Consider the following 22,807-nt stretch of genomic DNA (forward strand, 5'->3'; position numbering starts at 1 on the left):
CTAAAGTTCCGCTTCAAAATAAACCCCCATTACAAAGTACATATAATTGAGGGGCTGGAAAGAGGAACTGGAAGGGGTACAATACAAATTGACTTCACTTAATTATGTCCTCTCTCCCTCTCTCTTTCATAGACACACACACATACACACCACGCACACCTTTTATATTCTAGACTTCTTTTTTTTGAGATTCCCTTTGAGAGCTGTTTGCTGCCATCTGATTTCTCTGCCCCTTTCTTTGGATAAGGGCCATAGAGGAGTTGATTTAATGGCACCATTGGCTTGGTTTGGTTCATCCTTGCTCTCCTTGCAGCAAAGTCATCCTTCTCAAGATCAGGCAGTCGACACACAACTTCACCTTCTGCCTCTGAATTGTTGCCATGTTGGTGGGTCAGGAAAGAGTTTTCTTTGCGAAGGACAATATCACGAATAGCTTCTTTGTCTTCACTTAACTGTTTTTGACTGATAGGGGAAAATTAAATGGGACTCCACATGTGATCAGACAAAAAAAAATTAAATCCCCGTCTCTAGACAGACAACTGTGTTGTTAGTGAAAAGTCTTCTCGATATTGTTAGTTCAAATGGCATCTGTTCATTATTTCAGTCCAGAGTTGCAGCATAGTTAGGGTGGGTTTTAAAACCTTGAATTTAGCCAGACACTAGCAATACTAAAAATTCATTTAATTTTCAGGGCTTCCATCAGCAGTAGAAAAGCAGGATCCTAAATGGCTCTGAAAGGGACAGTGCAGATTCTTTGCATGAACTTGGGGAAAAATGGGAAGCTTTTTGTTACTGTTCTTTTTTCTTTAGCACATTAGTGCCCAGTAGACACTTAATTTGTTTTTGACTGACAGGGCAGAAAATTGAGCCACCAAGAAACTGATTTGGGGGAAAACAAATGAATGCAGCTGTGTGACACCACACCTAGAATGTGTAACAGATTACAAAATGTAAGGAATTCTTTCTTCAGGGCTGAGCTAACCTGAAACATCTGGGATAGTTTACGACCACTCATAGGATGGTCTTAAACTATTCCATTCCCGTGGTCCTCCACTGCCAGGAAGCTTATCGTACCCTGCACCTTTCCATCAGCAACCCTTTCTTCCCTCTTCCATCCTCCTGTCTCTCCACCTCCCAACTCTTCTTCTTCTTTTTTTCAAGAGACAGGGTCTTGTTCTGTCACCCAGGCTGGAATGCAGCAGTGCAATCAGAGCTCTCATACCCTAATTTAGGAGCAGATCTTCTGCTTGAACCCCTGAAGTCCAAGAGCAACATTCTTTCCACTTTTGGACAAACCAAACAGTCCTGGGCTCCAACCTCCCCAAGCTTGGGCAGATTTTTTGGAATAAAATATTCATGTTTATGCAAATGGCCCTGCCAATTTGCGATGCCAATTTGAGCAGGGAGAATCTGGTCCCTTGTGCATCTTGTGAACCCAGCCAGGCTGCAAATTCCCTTGGGTGTTTATTTTTAGGCTAAATGCCCAGTGTGGCAAGACTCATTTCAAAGGATCTCAATTTAGATATGTGGACTTAAAAAAATAGATAAAAAAAAAGAGGGTGAAGAAAGTTTTCATACCATTGGCTATCTGAAGACACTCCCCACCCACTTGAAAAATTGTCACAGTGACTGATTTTCCACTAATTGCTTGAGTCTTTTAAGTTCAGAGCTTCAAGGCAGATTCATGGAGAGCAAAACATAATGATACAAGTTTTGAGCTGGCCCTGTTGGCCTTGAAATAATAAATAATATGTATAAGGTAGATATGTAGGATTGTATTCACAGGCATCTAGGTATCAAAATATTTAAATGACTTTTATAATGTGCTTTTTTTTTTTTCTTTGAAGGACCTTAAGAGCAGTCTTTTGTGAAACTTGGGTCTGTTTTACTTTATTTTTCAATAACTACAACTCTTAGTAGCTAGAACATTCCAGATACACTAATTTTCATGACAACCCTGCAAAATAGGAATTATGATGCCCCCTTTGCAGAACAGAATATTAAGGTCTCTAATTCAAGCCATCTGAACTCAGGTAAATTAATTGAAGTATACTCAAGAGGCAGGCCCAGGCTGTCTGGATTTATATTCATGAGGAGGTTTGGCACTTTTATTTCATCCAAGTCACTCATAGATGAGTAGCTTTGGGAAGAAGGAGTTGCTTTGGGGGCACAGCTCACTGTTTCATGTGGAAGGAATACAGCACAATGTGAAATGAGAAATGCCAAGCCCTGCCTCCAACTGGCGATCCTGCACAGCCTTACCTAAAGAAAGGCAGGCTAGCTATCTTGGTAGGAGAGATTATGGGTCCAAAGCAGGTGAGGGGGAAGAAAAGCTCTTGTCTCAACGTTTCTGAGGCTTACATATTTCAAAATGAATGAGATAATGATTTAAACTAAGGAAGAGCTGGCGTTTTCTTTCACCCAGTTTTACTTGGCAATGCATAAGCAACCAGCTTAGATTGGTAGCTAGTGTGTTCCAATGAAGGAAACTCTGCTCTCCAAAAAAGCCTCTTAGTCCCCCTGGGAATGTTCTGGGTGACACTGGAAACCTCCCTGTTCACCCCATCTCCAATCAGGGCAGCTGTTTGGTCAGTGCACAAGTAATTGCGGTTTTTGCCTTTAAAAATGGCAAACCCACAATTACTTGTGCACCGCCCTAATACATCCAGAGTCACAAAGGTTCGTGCAAGTTACGTACCTGGCTGGTCCCCGATACCCGAGGATCTGTTCAGCAGCCATGGTGAACCGGCATCTGGTAAGGAGGACTGTAGAGGAATCCATGTCTGGCACTTAGCTGCATCTGCTCTTCCTCTAAAGATTTCTAAAATGTCTATTGTTCCTCGGAGGTTTTTTTACACCCCCCCACCCTGCCCCCCGCCTAGTTTTCCCCTCTGTAATTAATTACTACGTGGTTGAGAAGATCCACAGACTAGCAGAAAGCAAGCACTGAGTGCTGAAACATATGAAAACAATTAGAAAAGAAGTACAATCACATGAAACCTATAATTCAGTTCAAAAAAAAGTTTACTTCTCCAGTGGGAAACACCAAGTAAAAGAACTCAAATCTCTATGGCATTTTAATTCAGGGGAAGTGCATCTTGGTTCTTATTTTATCCTCTTAAAAACAGAAATCTTGGCTTCTTTGGCAGACTCTGATATTTGGGGGATAATTAAGTTAGCGCAACCATAAAATAAAATAGAAGAAAAAGTAATTTATATACTTCTTCCCTTCAGTGGAAACTCTAATAAATATTAAACTCCACACATTTATTAAGAAGTCCTAATTTCCGTCTCTTGATGCTAAGATACTGCTAATATATTGTTTGACAGGAAGCTTGGGACTTCTAGGTTTTTGACCTCATGTGAAAATGAAATAACATGCGCCTTTGCTCTCGTTTGTATATTGTCTTAAAGATAATACGAGTCTCGCTCTGTTGCCCAGGCTGGAGTGCAGTGATGCGATCTCGGCTCACTGCAACCTCTGCCTCCCGGGTTCAAGCAATTTTCTTGCCTCAGCCTCCAAAGTAGCTGGGATTACAGGCAAATGCCACCATGCCTGGCTAATTTTCTTGTATTTTTAGTAGAGACAGGGTTTCACTATGTTGGCCAGGCTGGTCTCGAACTCCTGACCTCAAGTGATCTGCCCACCTCAGCCTCCCAAAATGCTGGGATTACAGGTTTGGGCCACTGCACCCAGCCTAGCAAGGTGTTTAAGAATACTTGGGAAACAAGCAAACAAAAAACAGTCTACAAAAGAAAGCTTTGTTGTTCATCTATATGCTCCTCCCCTCGGATATGGCTCTATTATCTCATTCATCTCTACAAACATTTCCCAGCTGAGAAATGGGCCACAAGTGGTCCTCTTGTTGGGTGCAGAGACGTGCTGGCCAGAATTCATCTGGATGTCAAAGACAGAACACTGAGATTAAAATGCCTTGAGAGGTATCAGTGTATTTCAATGATTTAAATTCCTATTTTTCAGACACCAAGAGTCCTTTTCTTCTTCATGATACTTCATTCCAGTTAAGCTACTTTCTGCCACATTAAAAGCAGGATCCCAAATGTGGATAAACTTAGAATGACTCTCAACTCTTGTGGCATGCAAAAAAGTAAGTGACAAAGACGTAGACATGCCAGGCTGGTGGCATGCTATGTGTAAAACCTTTATGAGGGAGCTGGCTGGCAGCTGAAAAATCTGCCTAACAAATGAATTCTGGGTGTTTGGAGCAGCTGTGTTGTGTTGCTATTGGGAACATTCTCTGAGAATATGCATAATTATCCAGAGCCCAATTTTAAATGCTAAGTCAGAAGATCTGAGGCAATGACATTAACTGACCTGCAAATTTCTGCATATGAGAGCTAACTTGAATGAAATAGGTTAAAATTAAGCCAGATAACAGGAAACGTGAATGGAAGTGAAATAAACAAAGATAATATATATTCATTAGAATTACATTTTTAAACTATGATTTGATGTTTGTACAGCGAATGGGAATTGTCATAAAAGAGTTCAAAGTTTTTAATAAAATAAACGTCCCAGTTACTGAAGTGGCACAGTACGTGTATGGACTTTCCAGTCTTTGCCCCACTTCTCTTCTCTACATGACCATTATTCCTGAGTGTGCTGAATTAGTTTAACGCAGCTCCCCCTCTTCTCCCCCTGCTATTTTAGATACTCTAAGGATGATGGTATCCTTGGTAAACACTAGCTTAAAGACTTTACACATGTGATATAAACGAAAAATGTGTGTCAGAGACAGGAAGATTAAAATTTCACATAAGTTCATATTCTTATCTGTATCACTTATTACCTACTACTATGTCCTTAAAGGCAGAAGTGGGAGAGGTCTGAAAAATGGTACCTAGTGAGGATATATTATTCCCCTCACTATTATTATTTTTGTCTTCTCAGCATCTAGTCCGGTCTCTGGTACATGGGATATGGGATGCTCAAGGGATGCAGAAAAAAAAATGTGTCTGATAAGGTCTCTGTATCAAAACTTTAAAAAATCTGGATTTTTAAAAAAGATTTTATTATATTACTCTTTATTATTTAATAAACTCAGAGAGCTTTTTGTAACATAAGCACAATTTTATGTTAGAATATTCCAGAAGCACATACATGTTTAGAATATGCATGATTATCTGTAATATACCACACACAAGGAGGAAGTATATCCTTAGTTGTTTTTTTTTTTTAATACAAAGGTACTCTAGAATTAAATTTATGTAACTCAACACTGGATATTTTAATTAAGACCTGGACCACATAAAAAACCACATGTGGAGTTGTACAGAGAAACGGAAAATGTGTGAGAGGAAGATGTGGTGCTGTGGTCAGAGCATCCGAATCTGGTCACCAGGTTGGTAGTGACCACCTTTGCAAGTCACTATCAGTGATCCTCAGCTCACACTTCTGGAAGATGGGTATATCAGCCACCTCTTAGACCAGCCTGGCCAACATGGTGAAACCCCGTCTCTACTAAAAATCCAAGAATTAGCCAGACGTGGTGGTACACGCTTGTAATCCCAGCTACTTGGGAGGCTGAGGCACGAGAATTGCTTGAACCTGGAAGCAGAGGTTGCAGTGAGCCAAGATCGCACCACTGCACTCCAGTTTGGGTGACAGAGTGAGACTCTATCTCAAAAAAAAAAAAAAAAAAAAAAAAAAAATTAAACAGCAAGTGGCAAAGGAATTTCAACTGTCAAATTATTATGAATGTCGATTTGTAAAATACATCTTGGCTGCATTATTATTTGTTAGGATCATTGCGGTTATTTTATAAAAAAAATTAACCAGCTTCTCAAAACATTACAGAAGAGTGTAGAACTATAGTTTTCCTTGGCTCTGATTGCTGAAGGTCTCCATCTCACATGTAATATGAAGCTATCAGGACCGGATACTAGTACCTTTGTTAAAATTAAAGAGAAGTAATTACTCCATTCTTTGTTTTTGAATCAACATGCTTTAGAAACTAAGGAGTCAAATAAACCCAATTCTACTTAGTACTCTCTTGGGACAAGGAAAGTAAGTGGATTTTTGTAAGGCAGCCACTCTCTAAAGAGAGTGTTCCCCATTTCAAAGAAACAGACTATTTTTCTAGTGATGTGTAAAGTAAGATATGAGCCATTTAGGAGTAGCGTGAAAATTAACAAGCCACAAACAATAGAAAAATACAATGTTATTGCTAGGTAAATCCTGCAGCCCACACATGCCTGACCACAAATACATGACGAAGACAAGGTCTGCACCCAGCAGTGAGGAGCTCACTCTTCACATTCATTTAAAATACCCAGGAGGTACTTAGCAGAGACATGCCTGAAGGCAAAGACTATCGTCTATGTGCTCAGAGGAGGGAACAGTGATGCAATAGGAAAAGCGGGAAGTGGAAAAATAAGATGAAAACTCCAACTCTCTAGACAGATTCCAAACCCCCAGGCATGCAGAAAGCCAGTCAGGCCAGCCTTCAGCCCAGAGCTGACCTGGCAAAGCGCTGTGCTGCTGGCATGACCTTGATTCCAGCTTGCTCTAGCCTTTTGCGCTTTTGAATCTCAACAGCATCTTTTTCTTCAGACTTGGGAGCTGGGGCCACCACAGCCCCGTCTGAAGAAGGGTGCTCCTTACCACTGCCGTCGGGTAATTCACACCCACCATTGGAAGGCTTCCAACCAGGATTCATTTGGCCAGCTGGGTCGTCTTCACCAGCAGACCCCACTTCACTCCCCTCTTCCTCTATCGTTTCAGGAAAGCTAGTGAGTTGGATGATACGGTTTACCAAACTAACAGACTGGGCTGGGAGCAGACCCCATGTCATCTCCCCGCTATTCTGACATTACTTTCCCTTTAGAAAAGGAAGTCATAGCAGACAATATAATGTGATAATGTGAAGAAAATTCAAGGCAACCATTTAATTTATACAATGCATCATACCCACAACACTGAGAGTTATCCCAGACTTGATAATGAAAGGCAAAAACCTTTTCTGCTGGAAACGTAAAATTCATTAGTTTGTTCAGCAAATTAAAAATTGTAGTAAAATCTTTATTCAATGGAAAATAATAGTACAGATGGACTATTAGACAAGTTTATTTTATTGTAAGATTCTTGAAGGCAGGGACTCTGCCTTATTTGTTATTGGGTCCCCAATGCCTATCATATAGTAGATGCTCAATAAATACTTGCTGTATAAATGAATAAATAAATAAATACAAAAGCATAATCAGAGATTAAGGAAAACACTGTTTCTCTAAAGAGATGAGAAATCCATTTATTATGACTATTTCTATATGTGATTGTGAACCATATTCCATGTATCACATATTTGAGCTTATATCAGATTAATTTAAGCCTAAATTTTTAAAATATCTTTTTGCATAAAGATAGGAATCTTTCTATGCCTAATCTGACAGGATTGGGAGTCAAGCAGTCTCTGCAGAAGGACACGGATGACAGATTTGCTCTCAATGTCCTATCAACAGAATTGGTTTCAGAAATCTGCTTATTTAGACAAGCAGTTGCTGAGTACCTACTGTGTGCCAGGCACGGTTCTAGGCGCATTCATGAAGTTTCTATTTTCTCCTGATAAGCTGTCTCCAAAGATCTGTCCCACCCACTTCCATCTGTAATCTTCCATCAAAGTTCTGATTGGTGATTTAACCTGATTCCAGGAGCTGCAGTTCCCAAACCACAAATGCCCAAGTCAGGAAGAGGGCAGCGGCGCTCAGGCCTTACCTGAAGGGCCTCTCCCCACCCAGAGGGGAGGTAGCGGTACTCCAGCTCTTGCGGTATTCCTCGCGCTCTGCTTTCTTCTTTCTCAGAGGCGCGGGGACGTAGGCCGTCTGATTGCTTTTGTTCGGGAGGTACTGGTTAAAAGGCACTACTGATTTCGGCTCACCATGGGAAGTCCGCCGTGCAGACATGTCATCCTTCTTCACATCTGGCAGCTTCCGATGAGGCAAGTCGGATTCAGAGTCACTTCCTCTCCCTGGGGAAAACAGGATGGGTGCTGAGAAAGTGTGTTAGGCTAGCAGAAAGTTCCCAATGTTAAGCATGCATTAGGGATGTGGTTCAATGTGTGGGTTCTGAGGATTCCTTCTTAAATCATTCACTTAACAAATCTAAAGGATCCATGTAGATTACTCCACTGTGGGAAAAGAAGGAAAAAAATCAGGGAAAAAACCCGACAAGGGCAAAATTTAAAAATACAGACATAAGCCTAACTGTATCTGAGAATTACAATTAGCAACACATCTGCAATAGGATTATATGCCTCCTGAGATTCTGCTACTCTCAAAAGAAGAAAACAGAAATTAACCAATGAAGTTTTCACTGAGCCCCTGCTGCATGTCTTACACTATGCTAGATACTCCAGCAAATAGAAATTATGAAGCTTTTTGTCTTTGAGGCATCTTTAACCAACCCATAACATACCTAGAGAACTTAAGTTACAATCAAGAAGCACAGATGTAGAAGAACAACAGAAACTCAGAAAAGTGATCAATTTGGATTATACCAAGGGTTTGGCTTCCAGGAAATGGCTCAAGTTGTTCCTCTGCATGGGAGCGCTTCCTGGTTCCCACAGCTGGAGGCAATCTGTTCTTCCTGTGAACCCTATGACCCCATGATCTTGTCTTTTCTTCTGGCACATTACACTTTCTACCTTGTACTTTGAGAATAAGGGCTTTATAGTTTTTGTAGTTATTATGCCATTGCCTTTGTACACAGTGGGCATCCTTAGATTATCTGATGAATAAATGAGTTGGTTTGGCTTAGAGTGTTTTAGACAACACAAAGCAATTCAACATTCCCAACATCGGCCACTTGTTGGACAAAAGCCCCAATAATTATATGGTATTCTTGTTTCCTGAGTCTCATCTTATTAGATTTCTAGGATCTATTAGAATGAAGCCATCATTCCAACAAACACTACCATGTAAGTAGCCACTGTTTCAACGCTGGTTGAAAACAATTAATCAATGAGAGCATTACAAGATTATTCAACTATGTTGGTAACAAATAAAATATATACCTATTTACCCTTAAGAAAAGAGCCTTAAACTAAGAGCCAGGAGATGTAGCAGCCTGGCAGAGAAGGTTGGTGTTAAGTCAGAGCCACTTCCTTTTGAGTTCTGCTGCTCATTAGCCATGAGACTTTACATATGTTACATCAGCATTTTAAGCCTCAGTTTCCCAATTTATAAAACAAGGATAATAATATACCTGCTTCATAGCTGTTGGAAGAACCAGATACATATAAAACTATTGGTACAGTGCTTGGGGCAGACTAAGTGCTTAACAAATGCTGGCTACTCTTTAGGTCATAATAGTTCTGGATCTGTTAGAAATGAGCTGGGGCTCCTAGGGTTGTCTCTAACACACTTGACTGTCCTTTTCTGTAAAACAGGAATAAAATGATTTGCCCTGGAGGTTAAATGATATAATGGCTTTTAAAAGACTGTAAAAGTTAAAGGCATTGACCATAAACAAGTTGTTCATTGTTGCAGATGAAATATTCAGTTTATGAATTATTCATGCCACATGCTTTCAGTCCTCCTTCTGAAGTTTTGACCATTTCACTACTTATTAGTACAGTATTTGACTCATAATTTAGCTCCTTTCCACCCGGTCTTTAAACAAGAATATCTGTCTCAGTATCATAATGAAATGTTTAGAGCTCCCTGTGAATTGCTTTACAAACAAACACTAAGACTACCTTACCTTGCTAAACTTTTGAATTTGTTTCCCCATTTGATACTATCCCCATTTTATAAAGGTGGGAACAGAGGCTCAGGGATACCTTAGGAACCTCTGCTGCAGGGCTGTTTAGTGACAGTTGTGAAACTCTACTTTCTGTTCTCTTGACTTCCAAAGTTCTTTCCTCTGTGACACACCTGTCTTGGGAAAATGTCCTCTGATAAAAGTGTACTGATTACAAGAAGTGCTGCACTTTGTTGAACAAATAAAGCAAATGATTCTTCAATCAACTATGAAAGCTTAGTGATGGATTAGAGTTATCTCAGGTCCCTCAATTCTAAAATCCTATAATCTATGAATCCTATTTGTGTATAGTATCTATACACACACATATATAGATACAGATACCTATTTATATTATCTATAATATACTGAGTGAAAGTCTCCAAATATGTTGTCTAACAACATAAGCAAATAATTTTTCCCCCCAATTATTCTTTGGTGAATGTCTAAGACACTTCAAGAAATGTTAGCCTTGCAAATGCTCCAGGACAGGGTAGCTCAGTTGAAAGAAGTATAGGTTTATGGATTTAGAGGCCAGGGTCTGAAATTTCAGCTCTACCACCTACTAGCTGTGTGACCCTGGGACACTTAAATCTTCTATACTTCAGGGTCCTCATGGGATACATGGAGGTGATAATACAAGTAATCACATGTTGTCACAAGAATTAAATGAGATGACATGAAGCACCTAGGAGGTGGCCGGCCCAGTATACCCTTGGGAAATGTCAGAGTCTTCTTATCTAAGGCTGACACCTCAAAAGTTTTGACTTCACTTCTCCCTGTGAACATGGAAATTTACTAAGGTGGCTTCTCCATTGATTTCCAGGGTTAGGAGAATGTAATCTAGCATGAGATGATGATGTTGGTTTTTTTTTTTTTTTTTTTTTTTTTTTGAGACGGAGTTTTGAGTTTCACTCTTGTTATCCAGGCTGGAGCGTAATGGTGTGATCTTGGCTCACTGCAACCTCTACCTCCCAGGTTCAAGTGATTCTCCTGTCTCAGCCTCCTGAGTAGCTGGAATTACAGGCGGCCACCACCATGCACAGCTAACTTTTTGTATTTTTAGTAGAGATAGAGTTTCACCATGTTGGCCAGGCTGGTCTTGAACTCCTGACCTCAGGTGATCCGCTCACCTTGGCCTCCTGAAGTGCTGGGATTACAGGCATAAGCCACTGCGCCCAGCCAGTGATTTTTTTTTTTTTTTTAAATCCAAGTCTGATTCTTCCTTTCCATGAGTCTACACTTCTCTCTCAGTTACTGGAGGTTATTTGGTTTTTGTTTTTTTTTTAAACGTATCTTTGCCATACACACCCCCAACCCTTCGCTTTTTAATCTTCCTCTAGCACTTTGATTTCTCTCATTACTTGTTTCCCTTCCTCAGCACATCTTTGATATGAAACATTAGACTGTTTATTTAACCTAATGCATCATATTTACAAAATATGTTCTTAATTTTGAAAACATCTGGGTAGGGGGTTTTGTTATTTCCTCTTCAATGAAGCCCATTAAGTGGACTCAGAAGAGATGCTATTAATGCTGGGGGAGAAATTGGGCACCTGTCTAGCAAGACAGATTTGTTGAATCAACCCTGGGATCTACAGCATCCTACCAGGTAGCTCTGTGTCCAAACCACAGAATCATGATGCCTCTCATGAGTATGGCCCTTGATTATCTTTATTGAATGGATTAATGGGAATGGATAATAATAAAATGAAAGATGTCTATATTGGCCCAACATAGAGTTGAAGAATTTCATGGTATGATATTCCCCAATTGATTGTGAGTCCTAGGAAATAAATTCTCAAGATTTAAAAAAACAAGTTTTTTTCAAATTTGGAAGTGTTTATTAGGACCAGCAATCTTCTTAATTAGCATCATTTAAAAACATACCATAAACTCTTATGAAACCCAACATCTATTTGGCTAAAATTATACTACATTTTAAACAGCAGATTAATAAATGCGTTGTTTTTCTTTAAGAATCTCATTAGGTCTTGATTAGTTTACAAGAACATAAGCCTTAAGGTATTGGGTTGATTGGTAAAATCTGTGTATAAGAAGCTCTTTCATGGATGGTGTTTTGTGAAGCTCTAATTTCATGTTTTTTGGATGGAGAAAACATTCATAAAAACACTCTAGCTTATCAATTTTAATTGCTGCAAACTAAATTGTACTTCACACATATTAGTATATTATTAGTAATCACCCTTCAAGATGTGATTCGTTTAAACTTTGAACACCCCAAAGCTGGTAATGATAAATGATCTACCTTAACAGTTAAGAAAAAAACAGGATAAAGAAAATGCAATAACTTAAAACAACTAATCAAAATAATATGGATGAAATCGTTTGTTTGGTTAAGGTATGCTTCAGAAAAGTAAATCTACTCTTTGGTTATGTTAAAGCTCACTTAGATCGTGAATTTGGTATTTAACTTCTAATAGTGTGGGGGGCACTTAAGATTATATATAACATTTTAGAAATGCTTTGCCAGAGGTTCACAATGCATCCTGGAATTCTTTAGGAGTCACATACTATGTGGCCCCGAGGTTAAACTATTTGCTGGAAAGTTTAAGTCCTAAACAAAAGCATTAGTTGCAGTCATTCCAGAATAAAACATCTATTAGGCAAAGAGAAAGAAGTGTGGGTAAATTAAGCTTAAGAGCATAGATTTTGCATTCACACTTCTTAAAGCTAACATTGTTATACTTCTTTCTGACAGTGATTTTTTTGTAATTTGTAAATGTTGAGATGATTACTTAACTTCTCAAAGGCTCATCAGTGAAGTAAGAATAAGTAGTGTCTCACAGCTCTGTGGAAGTGTTGACTGAGATGCTGAGTGAGTATCTCTAAAATCTCAGCTGAGGACTAAATGAGATACTGTGTACCAAGGAATTAACTTAGATCCTGGACACATTAAATAGTCAAGTATTTTCGTAACAGAATTTTATAGCTGGAAGGGATCTTTTAGCTACAAAATATAATTCTGATCTCAGAGTAGGCTTAAGATATATTAGCTAGATATAGTAGCATCAACCAAGCAATACATTAAAAAAGGAAACAATTTAAAAATTTCCCACCAGCCCTCATGATTTTCTGCAAGTTTCTATATGTAGAATATGTAGAACCAAACCATCTTTCCTTCTAAAAGTACAAAGGTACAAGATAAGTAAGACAAACAGCTTCTGAAAAATAGGCATTATGTTTATATCAAGTTACATGATTACACATTTTTGTAAAGAAAAATGATCATTTCTTCCAAGTGATATAAAACCCACAGGGTTTAAATCAATCCCAGCTTCAGAACAAGCAGGCAGCCTGGGTTGTGCACTATACATTAACGGCCACCTGCATCGTGCTAGCTATACCAGTCAGGTATCATAAGCATCAAACAGATTGCCAAAAACCATGCCAATTAAAGTTGCACAATCCCAGGCTTCAGAACTTTCCAAAGTGTGTGCAGTTCATTTCCAGTTTACTGGAAGTTGATCCATTTTCACTTATATAGTGTGGTACTCACTCAAACATTTCCCTTCCTCATGCCCAGAGTATATAAACCTCCAACACACTTTATGAGCTAATGGTCTGCACAGTGTCTTGATTCACTGAGACCAAGGGAGGAATGAGGTAACACATTTTCCAATAGAAGATATGCTCACTGAGGCAGTGCTCAAATAAACTCTTGGCAAAGCCAACCAAAATTCTAAGGACCATGAAAAACAACATTCAAAGACTTCTTTTTTTCTGCCAGTTTAGAGAATTACTAAGTTCCAGCAAGGTGAATATGGAGCCTGCTTTCCCAGTGCCCATCCCTCTGCCAGCCGCAGTGCAGCCCCTGCAAATGTTTAATTCCAAGATGGACAGTTTATTAAGACTCCAACCTACCATCGCTGCTTCCCCTGAGGACTACATCTGGTGAAGGCGTCTGCCGAGAGCGGGAGCCAAAGGAATCCAGGCTGTCGAAGGAATCATCTCTGCCGTGGCGAGGAGGAGAGAGGGAGTCGCTGCGCTCGGAATCCCAGCAGTCGATGTAGCCACTGTCTCGGATACTGCGTTTAGGACTCTCAATGTCATCAGTCTCCTGTTCAAAAAGAAAATGAAAGGGTTACAGACATAATTCTAGCCTACACTATCAGGAAGATGGGTCTCCAGTGGTCTCCAAGAAAAATCCCTGAATATCACATCAGAATGGAAAGGTTGTGGCAACCAGTTACAGGATCAATCATCATCGAAAAGTCATCACTCTGTTCCTCGAGCCTCCTTCGCTGCAACTTTCCCAATCAGAAAATCATGCACAACATTTTTTTTTAAATCCCCAAATAACTCATATTCCCTAGGTTTAAAAAAAAAAAAAGTAGAGAAAGAATGAGAAGAAAGGATCACAAAGTTTGGATTCACAACAGTACAATGATAGTCCAAAACAAAAACAAAAAACCAAAACCTTAACCTTGAGTTGTCTTTCGGAATCCATAACTGCATGTCTGTCCTGGGGATGAGCCCCTGGTTTAGCTGTACAACTTTTGCTCCTGTTTATGCTATCTGGCAAATACAGGCAGCATTTGTCTTTGCTGCAGAATCAGTTGTGTAAAATCTTTGAGCAGCACGCATTCATCTCCTGCTACCTTGGAGGGAAATTCCTGCTCTGAAAGGGAGCTGTCTTTCTGAGGCAAAAAGTTAAAAAAAAAAAAAAAAAAAAAGCAATGAAAAATATGCAAAACGCTTTTCCTGATGCCTCAGAAGAATCCAGGCATGCTCTCGCTCTCGGCCAGCTCTTGGCGCTGGGGGAGCTGAAAGCACTTGTGGCTGACCCACATGTTCAGAGCAGGGAGAACAATGGCTGTCTTTGACAGCCTGTGATTATAAATTCTTTCCAGCACAAGCAGCACATACTAAAACACTGAAACTCCAGCAGAAGAAAGGTCAGTCAAAGCCATCCTCACCCTCGTATTATAATAAAGGCCTTGTTCCCGCCAGTGTCTTAGCATTAATTACAATAGTCCAGGCTGACTAAAACAAAAATAACTCTGGTCACTCAAAGATAAACCTCAATTTAATATCGTCCAGACTGTCGCTTAAAATTAGGACTGTGGATAACACTGGCAGAGAGGCATGTTCTCATCCGCAAAGACTGGAATGCCACACTGTAGATTTCCTGGGATGCTCGCGAAAGTCCCCTCCGCATTCCCAATAGAAAGGAAAAATAAATATTCTTCATGTTAGCAGTTTTGGAAACTCGTCTAAACTGTCTAGGATGCCCACGGGAGCCAATGCCTTTGCAGGAAGTGCCTTTGCTGGCTGCTTCTATCAATTATATCCAGAGCCTCTGACATACTCCGCAGCAGGAGGCCCTTTGGGGGGGACAGAGTGGCTGTAATTTACAAGACACACACAGCTTTGCATCAAGAGAAGGGAGTGGGCAAGAGGACAAGGGCAGGACTGAGAGGAGCACCCTGCAGCCTCCAGACTGAGGACTGATTGGTGCCCTGAAGAATAGGTTGTCAAATGGCCTGGGTGAGTAGAGCCAGCATGACCTTCCAGAGGAAGGCAGAAATTCCAGTTATGGAAATTAAGGTAGCTTACTCTTAGGTCAAAAGTTAACCAGAACTTGAACAAAAGCCAGGCCTGACTAGCTGGAAAAGGAAGAACTCATGACTCACTGAAAATTATAGACCCAAATTGGATATGGTTTCATATTTAACTTCTTTGGAAACGCAAGTAATCATCTTGGATTATTTACCTACTGAGAATAGGCCAAATGGCTAAAAAACAAAGGTCACTTTTATTGATCACTTATTATGTGTCTGTGGCTATACTTGATGCTTTTTGCATGTTATGTTATTTAATCCTCACAACCACTCATCCTACAACATGGTTAGCATTATCCCTATTTTACAGAAGAGAAAAATAAGAATCAGAGAGGTTAAGTAACTTGACTGAGATCACATAGTCAGTGGCAAAGCTGTGATTCCAACCCAAAACTCTGTCTCCAAATCCCAAATGGTATACCTGAAAATATTTGATCATCTTCGATACAGTTACAGTTCCAGCATCAGCATCTTCTCTACTACTAGACACTTACTGCCTCCTTATTCTGTAGATGATGCTAACCTGGATTATGTTCCTCAGCTAAACGCTATTATGACTGGATCACAAAACTATAAATACAGTTGTGTGTTGCTGAATGACAGGGATATGTCATTAGGAGATTTCACTGTTGTGCAAACATCATAGTGTGTACTCACGCAAACCTAGATGGCCGATCCTACTACACACCTAGGTTATATGTACAGCTCATTGTTCCTATGCTGCAAAGCTGTACAGCATGTGACTGTATTGAATACTGTAGGTAACTGCAACACAATGGTATTTGCGCATCCACACATATCTAAACATAGAAAAATACAGTAAAAATGTGCTACAGATTGAGTCTCCATTATCCAAATGCTTGGGACCAAAACTGTTCAGGATTTCTGACTTTTTTTGGATTTGGAAATATTTGCATTACACTTACCAGTTCAGCATCATCCCAAACCTGAAAATTCAAAATCCAAAAATGTTCCAGTGAGCACTTTCTTTCAGAGTCATGTCTTTGCTCAAAAGTTTTGTATTTTGGAGCATTTCAGATTTCAGATTAGGGATACTCAACCTGCATTTTAATTTTCTAGGACCACTGTATATATGCTGTCCACTGTTGACTGAAACGTTATATGGAGCATGATTAGTGCAAAAGAGAGGGAGTTTAGGGTAATGGTTAAGAGAATGGTCTCCGAATCCTGACTGGCTGGGTTTAAATATTGGCTCTACCCCTTGCCAGCTGTGTGACCTTAGGCAAGTTATTTAATTTCTCCAGACCTCAGTTTTCTCATCTGTAAAATGGGACTAATAATAACGCCTATCTCATAGAGTTGCTGGGAGGGTTAAATGTGTTCATACATGGAAAGTAGTCAGAAAAATGCCTATTACAGAACAAGTACTCTGAAAGTGTTAGCTATAGTTACAATTAGTACAATTGATTCTCTCAAATAGGTAAATTTCAATATATACAAATCATAAAACACTTACAAATGTAGCTAAGGACACAACTTTCCACACATCCTGATATTCCTCTCTCTCTTTCTTCGTTTATATCCCATGTCTAGATGTCTTGAGCCTAATTTCCCATCAGGGAAGGCAGACACTCAGGGAGCCAGACCGCTGGTCACATCTGGAAATGACACAACTACAAGCTCCTTGGCGCAGCCATTATACAACTGGGTTTTCAAGAAAATAATATCAGAAAGGCTCCCCACAGGCCCAAATGTCTTCCCCACCCTCACCCTACAAACCACAGGAGAAGAAAGGAGAACGTCGACATGCCTCTTGGAGCGTTAGCTGCTTTCTCACAGCTAGTTATGGGAAGGAAAAACAGAAAGGCTGTTATATTCATGGCTGTGTAGAAAGCCAAGAATCAAACCTTGGACCAAGTGCAAGAGCTGGGAGCTGAATGGCATGGCCAGTTGAAGCAGTGAAAACCAGGCCACCCATGGCTGTCCTTGGCCAAGCTCATCCCTAGGAAGCTCAGGGTGAAGTGACAGGCTGGCTCTTCAGCCAGAAATAAAAATAAGGATATCAGCTGGATGGGCAATTCTATTGGTTCCCATCAAGTCACCATATCTCATTTTCTGGTCACTTAAAGTGAAGCTTCTGAGGGCGAGTAGAAGATATAAACCAACAGAGATTAGCATATCTACATTCTCCTTTCTTGGGCTCTAATTAACATTGTTTCTGCTTTTCATCTAGAATCTCAGTCCCTTGTGCTAACTGCTACTGAGTTATTCTAGTCAAAGTATATTAATGAAGGGGTGAGAACTACTAGCATCATGAAATTTTGGGATTATTTTACTCATCTTCTTCCTGTCCCCCTTTCTCAGACATAACAAGAACCAGCTAGGATTGGTGGATGACTTAACTGTTTCTGAGAAACGCCAGATGCCTCTCTTTTACTGCTCAACATTTTTCTGCTCCCTTTGTGATTTGTAAGGTGGCTCACCCTGATCTAGAGGGCTTTAGGGTTCTACTTTTCCAGCCTGCTCAGCCACTCTCCACCCACCATTCCCTGGTTGTGGAAGCTGTTCATTCCACAAATATCTACTGAGCATCTTCTGTATGACAGGCACTCTTCTATTCCAAAACATTCCAGAAAGTCAACAAATACCCTGTCCTCATGGGCCTTAAGTTCCAGTAGAGAAGACAAAAAATACGCAGAAAAACACAAATGAATACAAAGTTGGATGATAAGTATCATAAAAAAACATAAGGTGGGTTGAGGGACTAGAAATTGAGATGGTTGCTCTTTTAGGCAGAAATCTTGCATCTGCTTTCCCACCATGCTCCCTCCCCTTTTCCCTTTCTTCCTGTAATACCCCTCACCCCCTGAAACAGGAATAGCCTGGGCCAGTCATGGTATCACTTGCCCCTGATCACAGTGACTGCTTCAGGAATAAGGCCCACACAGGGTCAGGGTACATTACTAGGAATTTTACACCTGGGGCCAGGGGAAAGAATTCCCTTGCTTTTCTGGGCAAGGAGCTAGAAGCAAGTAGTCCTGGGGATGATATCGGCCACGCTCCCTGTTATAAGGGAATGTTTGCCTATCGGAAGAAAGAATGAGTTTAAGGAGAGATAAGAGATGAGAGAAAGATCCCGAAATCTCTAGGGTCACCCTAGTCCCCATGGGTGTCCCTTCAATCTTAATATTCTTGTAGTAAATCCTTTTTGTTCAGCTGAAGTGCCACTTCCTTTGGAAGGACTTTTCTGACATATCCAGTCTCAGTGAAAGGCCACTGTCACTATGACTTCAGAGTTCCTTTTTAAAAAAATACAGCAATAGCAGCAATCTATGAATACCTACTACATGCCAGACTTTATGCCAAGGGCTCTACCTGGGTCATCTTTACTACAGAACTTAACAAGTTACACCCTATTGTATCATTTTTACGCACATTTCACCCAGTAGAAAAATGAATATAAAAATTTGTGGATAATCTCCTTTGTGAAAGAAAAGAATTTATTCAGCCTGCATATGTGCAGAAGAGAATACAGCTGTCCCTCAATATCTGCTCTCCTAATAAAAATGCCTACAGTTTTTAGCTGAAATAAAGTCTACTTTTCCCAAGTCTTTGCTTGCAGCTAGGTATGGGTGCATGACCAAGTTCAAGTCTGTAAGATGTAAGTATGTGTGTAGTGTGTAATTTCCCAGAGATGTGTTTAAAGGGAGAGCATGGAATCTTCTCCCCGCCATTCCTCCTTTCTCTTGGCTGAATGTGGATGCGATCGCTAAAGCCTGAAGAGGCATCTCGGATCAGCAGGGGAAGAGCCATGGGTTGAGAATGTCGGTACAAAAAGACAAAGAAGCTTGGGCCTTCTGTTGGTGAAAAGACATGGAACCCCACATCAGCCCTGGACTGCTTATGTCCACGTCTCGTTTAAGTGAATTAGAAATAAAATTGTTATCTTATTTTATCTGTTGTTTTGAGGCTTTTGCGTTTCCCAGCTGAACCCGATCCTAACTGACAAAATGAGATTATATATATTACCTATAAAACTAGTACTTCCAGGTGCTTGGATAGATCAGTGAAGTTCAAGTCATTTTCTCTCTAGATGGAGATATAGCAGTATCATGGCTGGCCATTTTTGCTAAGAGTCATGTATCCCGGGATACTACTTACTCCATCATGTCCTGTGATGTTATCGACATTCAACATAAACGGTAACAGCTGTTAACAACAGGTCATTTTACAGCAGTTAAAGCAACTAACTGTGGAAAGAGAAGCTAGGAGAGCTGAAGAAACCAATAGCTTCTCAGATTCTACAGGAGCTGGACTAGTAGTAAGAAATGTCAATCATGAGAATAAATCAGATTCCAACAGAATCTAGCAGGGGAACTGTGAGACAGAGCTTGATGACCCATCTATTATTATTCAAGTCCAAATTTAATATAAAAACAATAAACATTTAGACTTCTCAAATCCAGACTGGATGTTAGATGAGAAATTAAAGGACAAATAAGAGGTGAGACTGAGAAGCAATGAGTTGTGCTTCATTGTGTATGTGTGTTTATTTTATTTTTAAAGGAATTTAGCTTAAAATACTTTGTGTATGTGCGTTATGACCAATATGAAAGCTTTGTCCATTTATAAATACATGAGCCATACTGGCCTTAGCCAAATGTGAAGAACTATCAGGACCATTAGCTTTAATTTAAGGAAAGGAAAATAAATGTTTAGAAAATTGGAACCAATTCTTGCTTTCAGTATTAAAAGAAAAATTGCAAGGAACTGAATGTTTCTAGTTCATTTATTTTGCATGCTAGAGAAATGAGGACGAGTAAGGCCTCAATTATTTGTCCTCTAATGTGGACTTTATCCAAAATGCCTAGGGGGGCCGGGTGTGGTGGCTCACACTTGTAATCGCAGCACTTTGGGAGGCCGAGGTGGGTGGATCACCTGAGGTCAGGAGTTCAACACCAGCCTGACCAACATGGTGAAACCCTGTCTCCACAAAAAATACAAAAATTAGCCAGGCTTAGTGGGAGCTGCCTGTAATCCCAGCTACTTGGGAGGCTGAGGCAGGAGAATCTTGAACCTGGGAGGCAGATGTTGCAGTGAGCTGAGATTGCGCCACTGCACTCCAGGCGGGGTGACAGCAAGACTCCATCTCAAAAAAATAAAAAAATAGAAAAAGTGCATGGCAGTCGATTATAAATAAGCCTTACCTGCTCACTAAGGCGGGTTGGGAGGGCCTCTCTTGGGTAATACTATGTATGTACTAGCCATTTGTATGAGTTACATATATTGCTGGACCTTCACATGAAACCCTCAGGCAAGTACACATGAAACATCCAACTATTTCCTTGACAAATCCCTACCTTAGGTCAGTCTCTTCTATACTCAAAGAAACAAATGAAGCTTTTAACAATGTATGAAATGTTTTCCAAATTCCTATGTCATTCAAAAACAGTGACCATCACATGCACATGCTAGAGGAGAATGCATTTAAAGTATCCCGGCTTGTCCGGAGTGTATGCCAAGGTAAGAGCTTGGCTCTTGTTACTTCACCCACACCAAGGCCCCAGTGGGTAAGCAAAATGTCCTTTAGGACAAAAGTGCAGAGCAAGTCTTCATTTTTGCATAATACTGCATTGTTTAATTCAAGCATTATTTCCCCAAGAAAACAAGCACTGAGCTTCTTGGCATACAAAGGCATATACTGTCAGACTGAATTTGCTCTTTTGGAATTAAAAAGTTGGAAGGAGCTCAGAACTCCTGTTCTGTAAAGGGTATGAAAGCGCAGGTGGGTGTGAGATGTGTGAGGCAAAGACGTCATTGGTAAGACAAGTGATCATTTCCTTGAGTGCCTATCTTTGGCCCATACCATTCCACAACCCAGTACTCCAGTAATCTTAAAAACAAGCAAATGTGTAGCTTTCCCACCTTGTCTACTGCTCAGGGATAAAGAAGAAAAGCCAAGTTACCTTTCGCATCTGAGTCAACAATCCTTCAAACTCCTTCAGGTTCAGTGTCGTTCCGCTGTAGGATGTGCAGCTATTTGCTGCTTTTCCCAGCCAGTAAATGGTAACTAATACCTGTGGAACAAAACGCACAAGAGCAGATTTCTCCCTCAAGAATGACGTTGAAACTAAGGAGTCAATAATGCACCACTAACAGGAAGGCAGGAAGGAAAGAGCTGATTTACACTGATTTTAAAAAACCACCACCCATGAGGTATTCATTAAATGTAAAATCACTTTAATAAGAACCCAATGCCATGTCAGTCAACACAAACATGGTTCAGTAGTTAAAACGACTCCAATGTTAGGAAAAGTTAGGTTGTAAAGAAATGATCTCTAAGTCAGCAAGAAGGAAAAATAAATCCACCAACATTATTTTTATGTAGTGAAAGTTTCACAATTAGGCAGCAAAATTTTTCAAAAATGCTTTGGAATCTTTATCCAGAGAAGCAATGAAAGAGACTGTCAAATTCCTTTTGAGAAAGGTGCTTTTGAAGGCCCATAATTTCTACTTGTGGGCACAGAGGTTCTGCTAAGGTCAATGGCAAAAAAAAAATCCCAAACAAGTGATAAAGGTTAATTAGTGTTTCCAAGCACAGGATCAACATAATATATCTAATTAAAGTAGAAAGAAAGCAGTGTCATGAAGAATGTGATCTGCAGATACCTAGCTCTGGGGGTATAGTTAGATTCCCATTAATCTGAGATGGGAAATTTTGAGCCTTGACAAGGCTTGCTACCAATTAAACCACCTTGGATATTTAAGAATGTCTATGAGTATTCAATGGTCTGAAGCTACAGTCCCAAGTTAATTTTGTTTTGTATCTCCGAAGAAACTGTCCACAAAAGCAAATCCTCCTCACGTTCACTTCCCATGAAACCCAGCAGAGTCAGCTGAAGATGAGCTCCTTCACACTGAATTACAGGGAACTGAGGCCCATGTAGAAGCTAAGAGGAGTATTTTCTTTTCACATTCTGTCTTATTGCTTCAGCCAGGATGGGAAGTACTTATTGTGCCTCATTCTACTTGGTAGGCCAGAAAATGCTTTGGACAACATGATATAGTTACATGAATCCAGCTGGCGACAGACCCAAAATATGGTTATGCGCATTGATGCTAAGAGGTGATTCCATTTTCTACCTCTGTGGGAAAATTTTACTTCATGAGCCCCTCAAAACTTCCGGAACATCTTTTTGAACTGATTGCTTACAAATAAATTTCCAGAGATTCAAATGTCAGGACATTAACTAGGACCATAAAATAACTAATGTGTGCTGAGAGTATGAAGCTATCTTAAAAGGTGTAATGGGGGAATGGAAGAAAGACTTGTGTTTTAGGTTAAAAGTTTTCTGATTTGTTTAAAATTTTATGATGAAAATGGCATATACCTCTAGTTTTACAGAGGAGGAAAAAGATGTCAATCAAATATGATAGCACCTGGGGAGATTTTTTTAAAAAGAGATTTCAGCCAATTTTAAAATTTTAGAGGCAGAATGTAACT

General features: G+C 40.0%; 1 protein-coding gene across 22 annotated transcripts in view; it reads right to left on the reverse strand.

The window, feature by feature from the left end:
• The window catches only part of LIMCH1 (LIM and calponin homology domains 1), a 344,225-nt gene that overhangs the window by 72,645 nt on the left and 248,773 nt on the right, over window positions 1-22,807 (reverse strand). For 11 of the 22 annotated variants that reach the window (XM_050791205.1, XM_050791200.1, XM_050791201.1 and 8 more), the window contains 3 exons: window positions 21,270-21,380; window positions 13,643-13,838; window positions 7,733-7,985 (listed from right to left, as the gene is read on the reverse strand). In XM_050791205.1, the coding sequence (XP_050647162.1) occupies window positions 7,733-7,985; window positions 13,643-13,838; window positions 21,270-21,380 (560 nt within the window). Of the gene's footprint in view, window positions 1-159; window positions 463-6,483; window positions 6,751-7,732; window positions 7,986-13,642; window positions 13,839-14,204; window positions 14,934-21,269; window positions 21,381-22,807 lie in introns of those variants that run through there. The other 11 variants (XM_050791190.1, XM_050791189.1, XM_050791193.1 and 8 more) reach the window with 6 other exon arrangements.

The sequence above is a fragment of the Macaca thibetana genome, chromosome 5 (assembly GCF_024542745.1).
Source record: "Macaca thibetana thibetana isolate TM-01 chromosome 5, ASM2454274v1, whole genome shotgun sequence".
NCBI lineage: Eukaryota > Metazoa > Chordata > Mammalia > Primates > Cercopithecidae > Macaca > Macaca thibetana.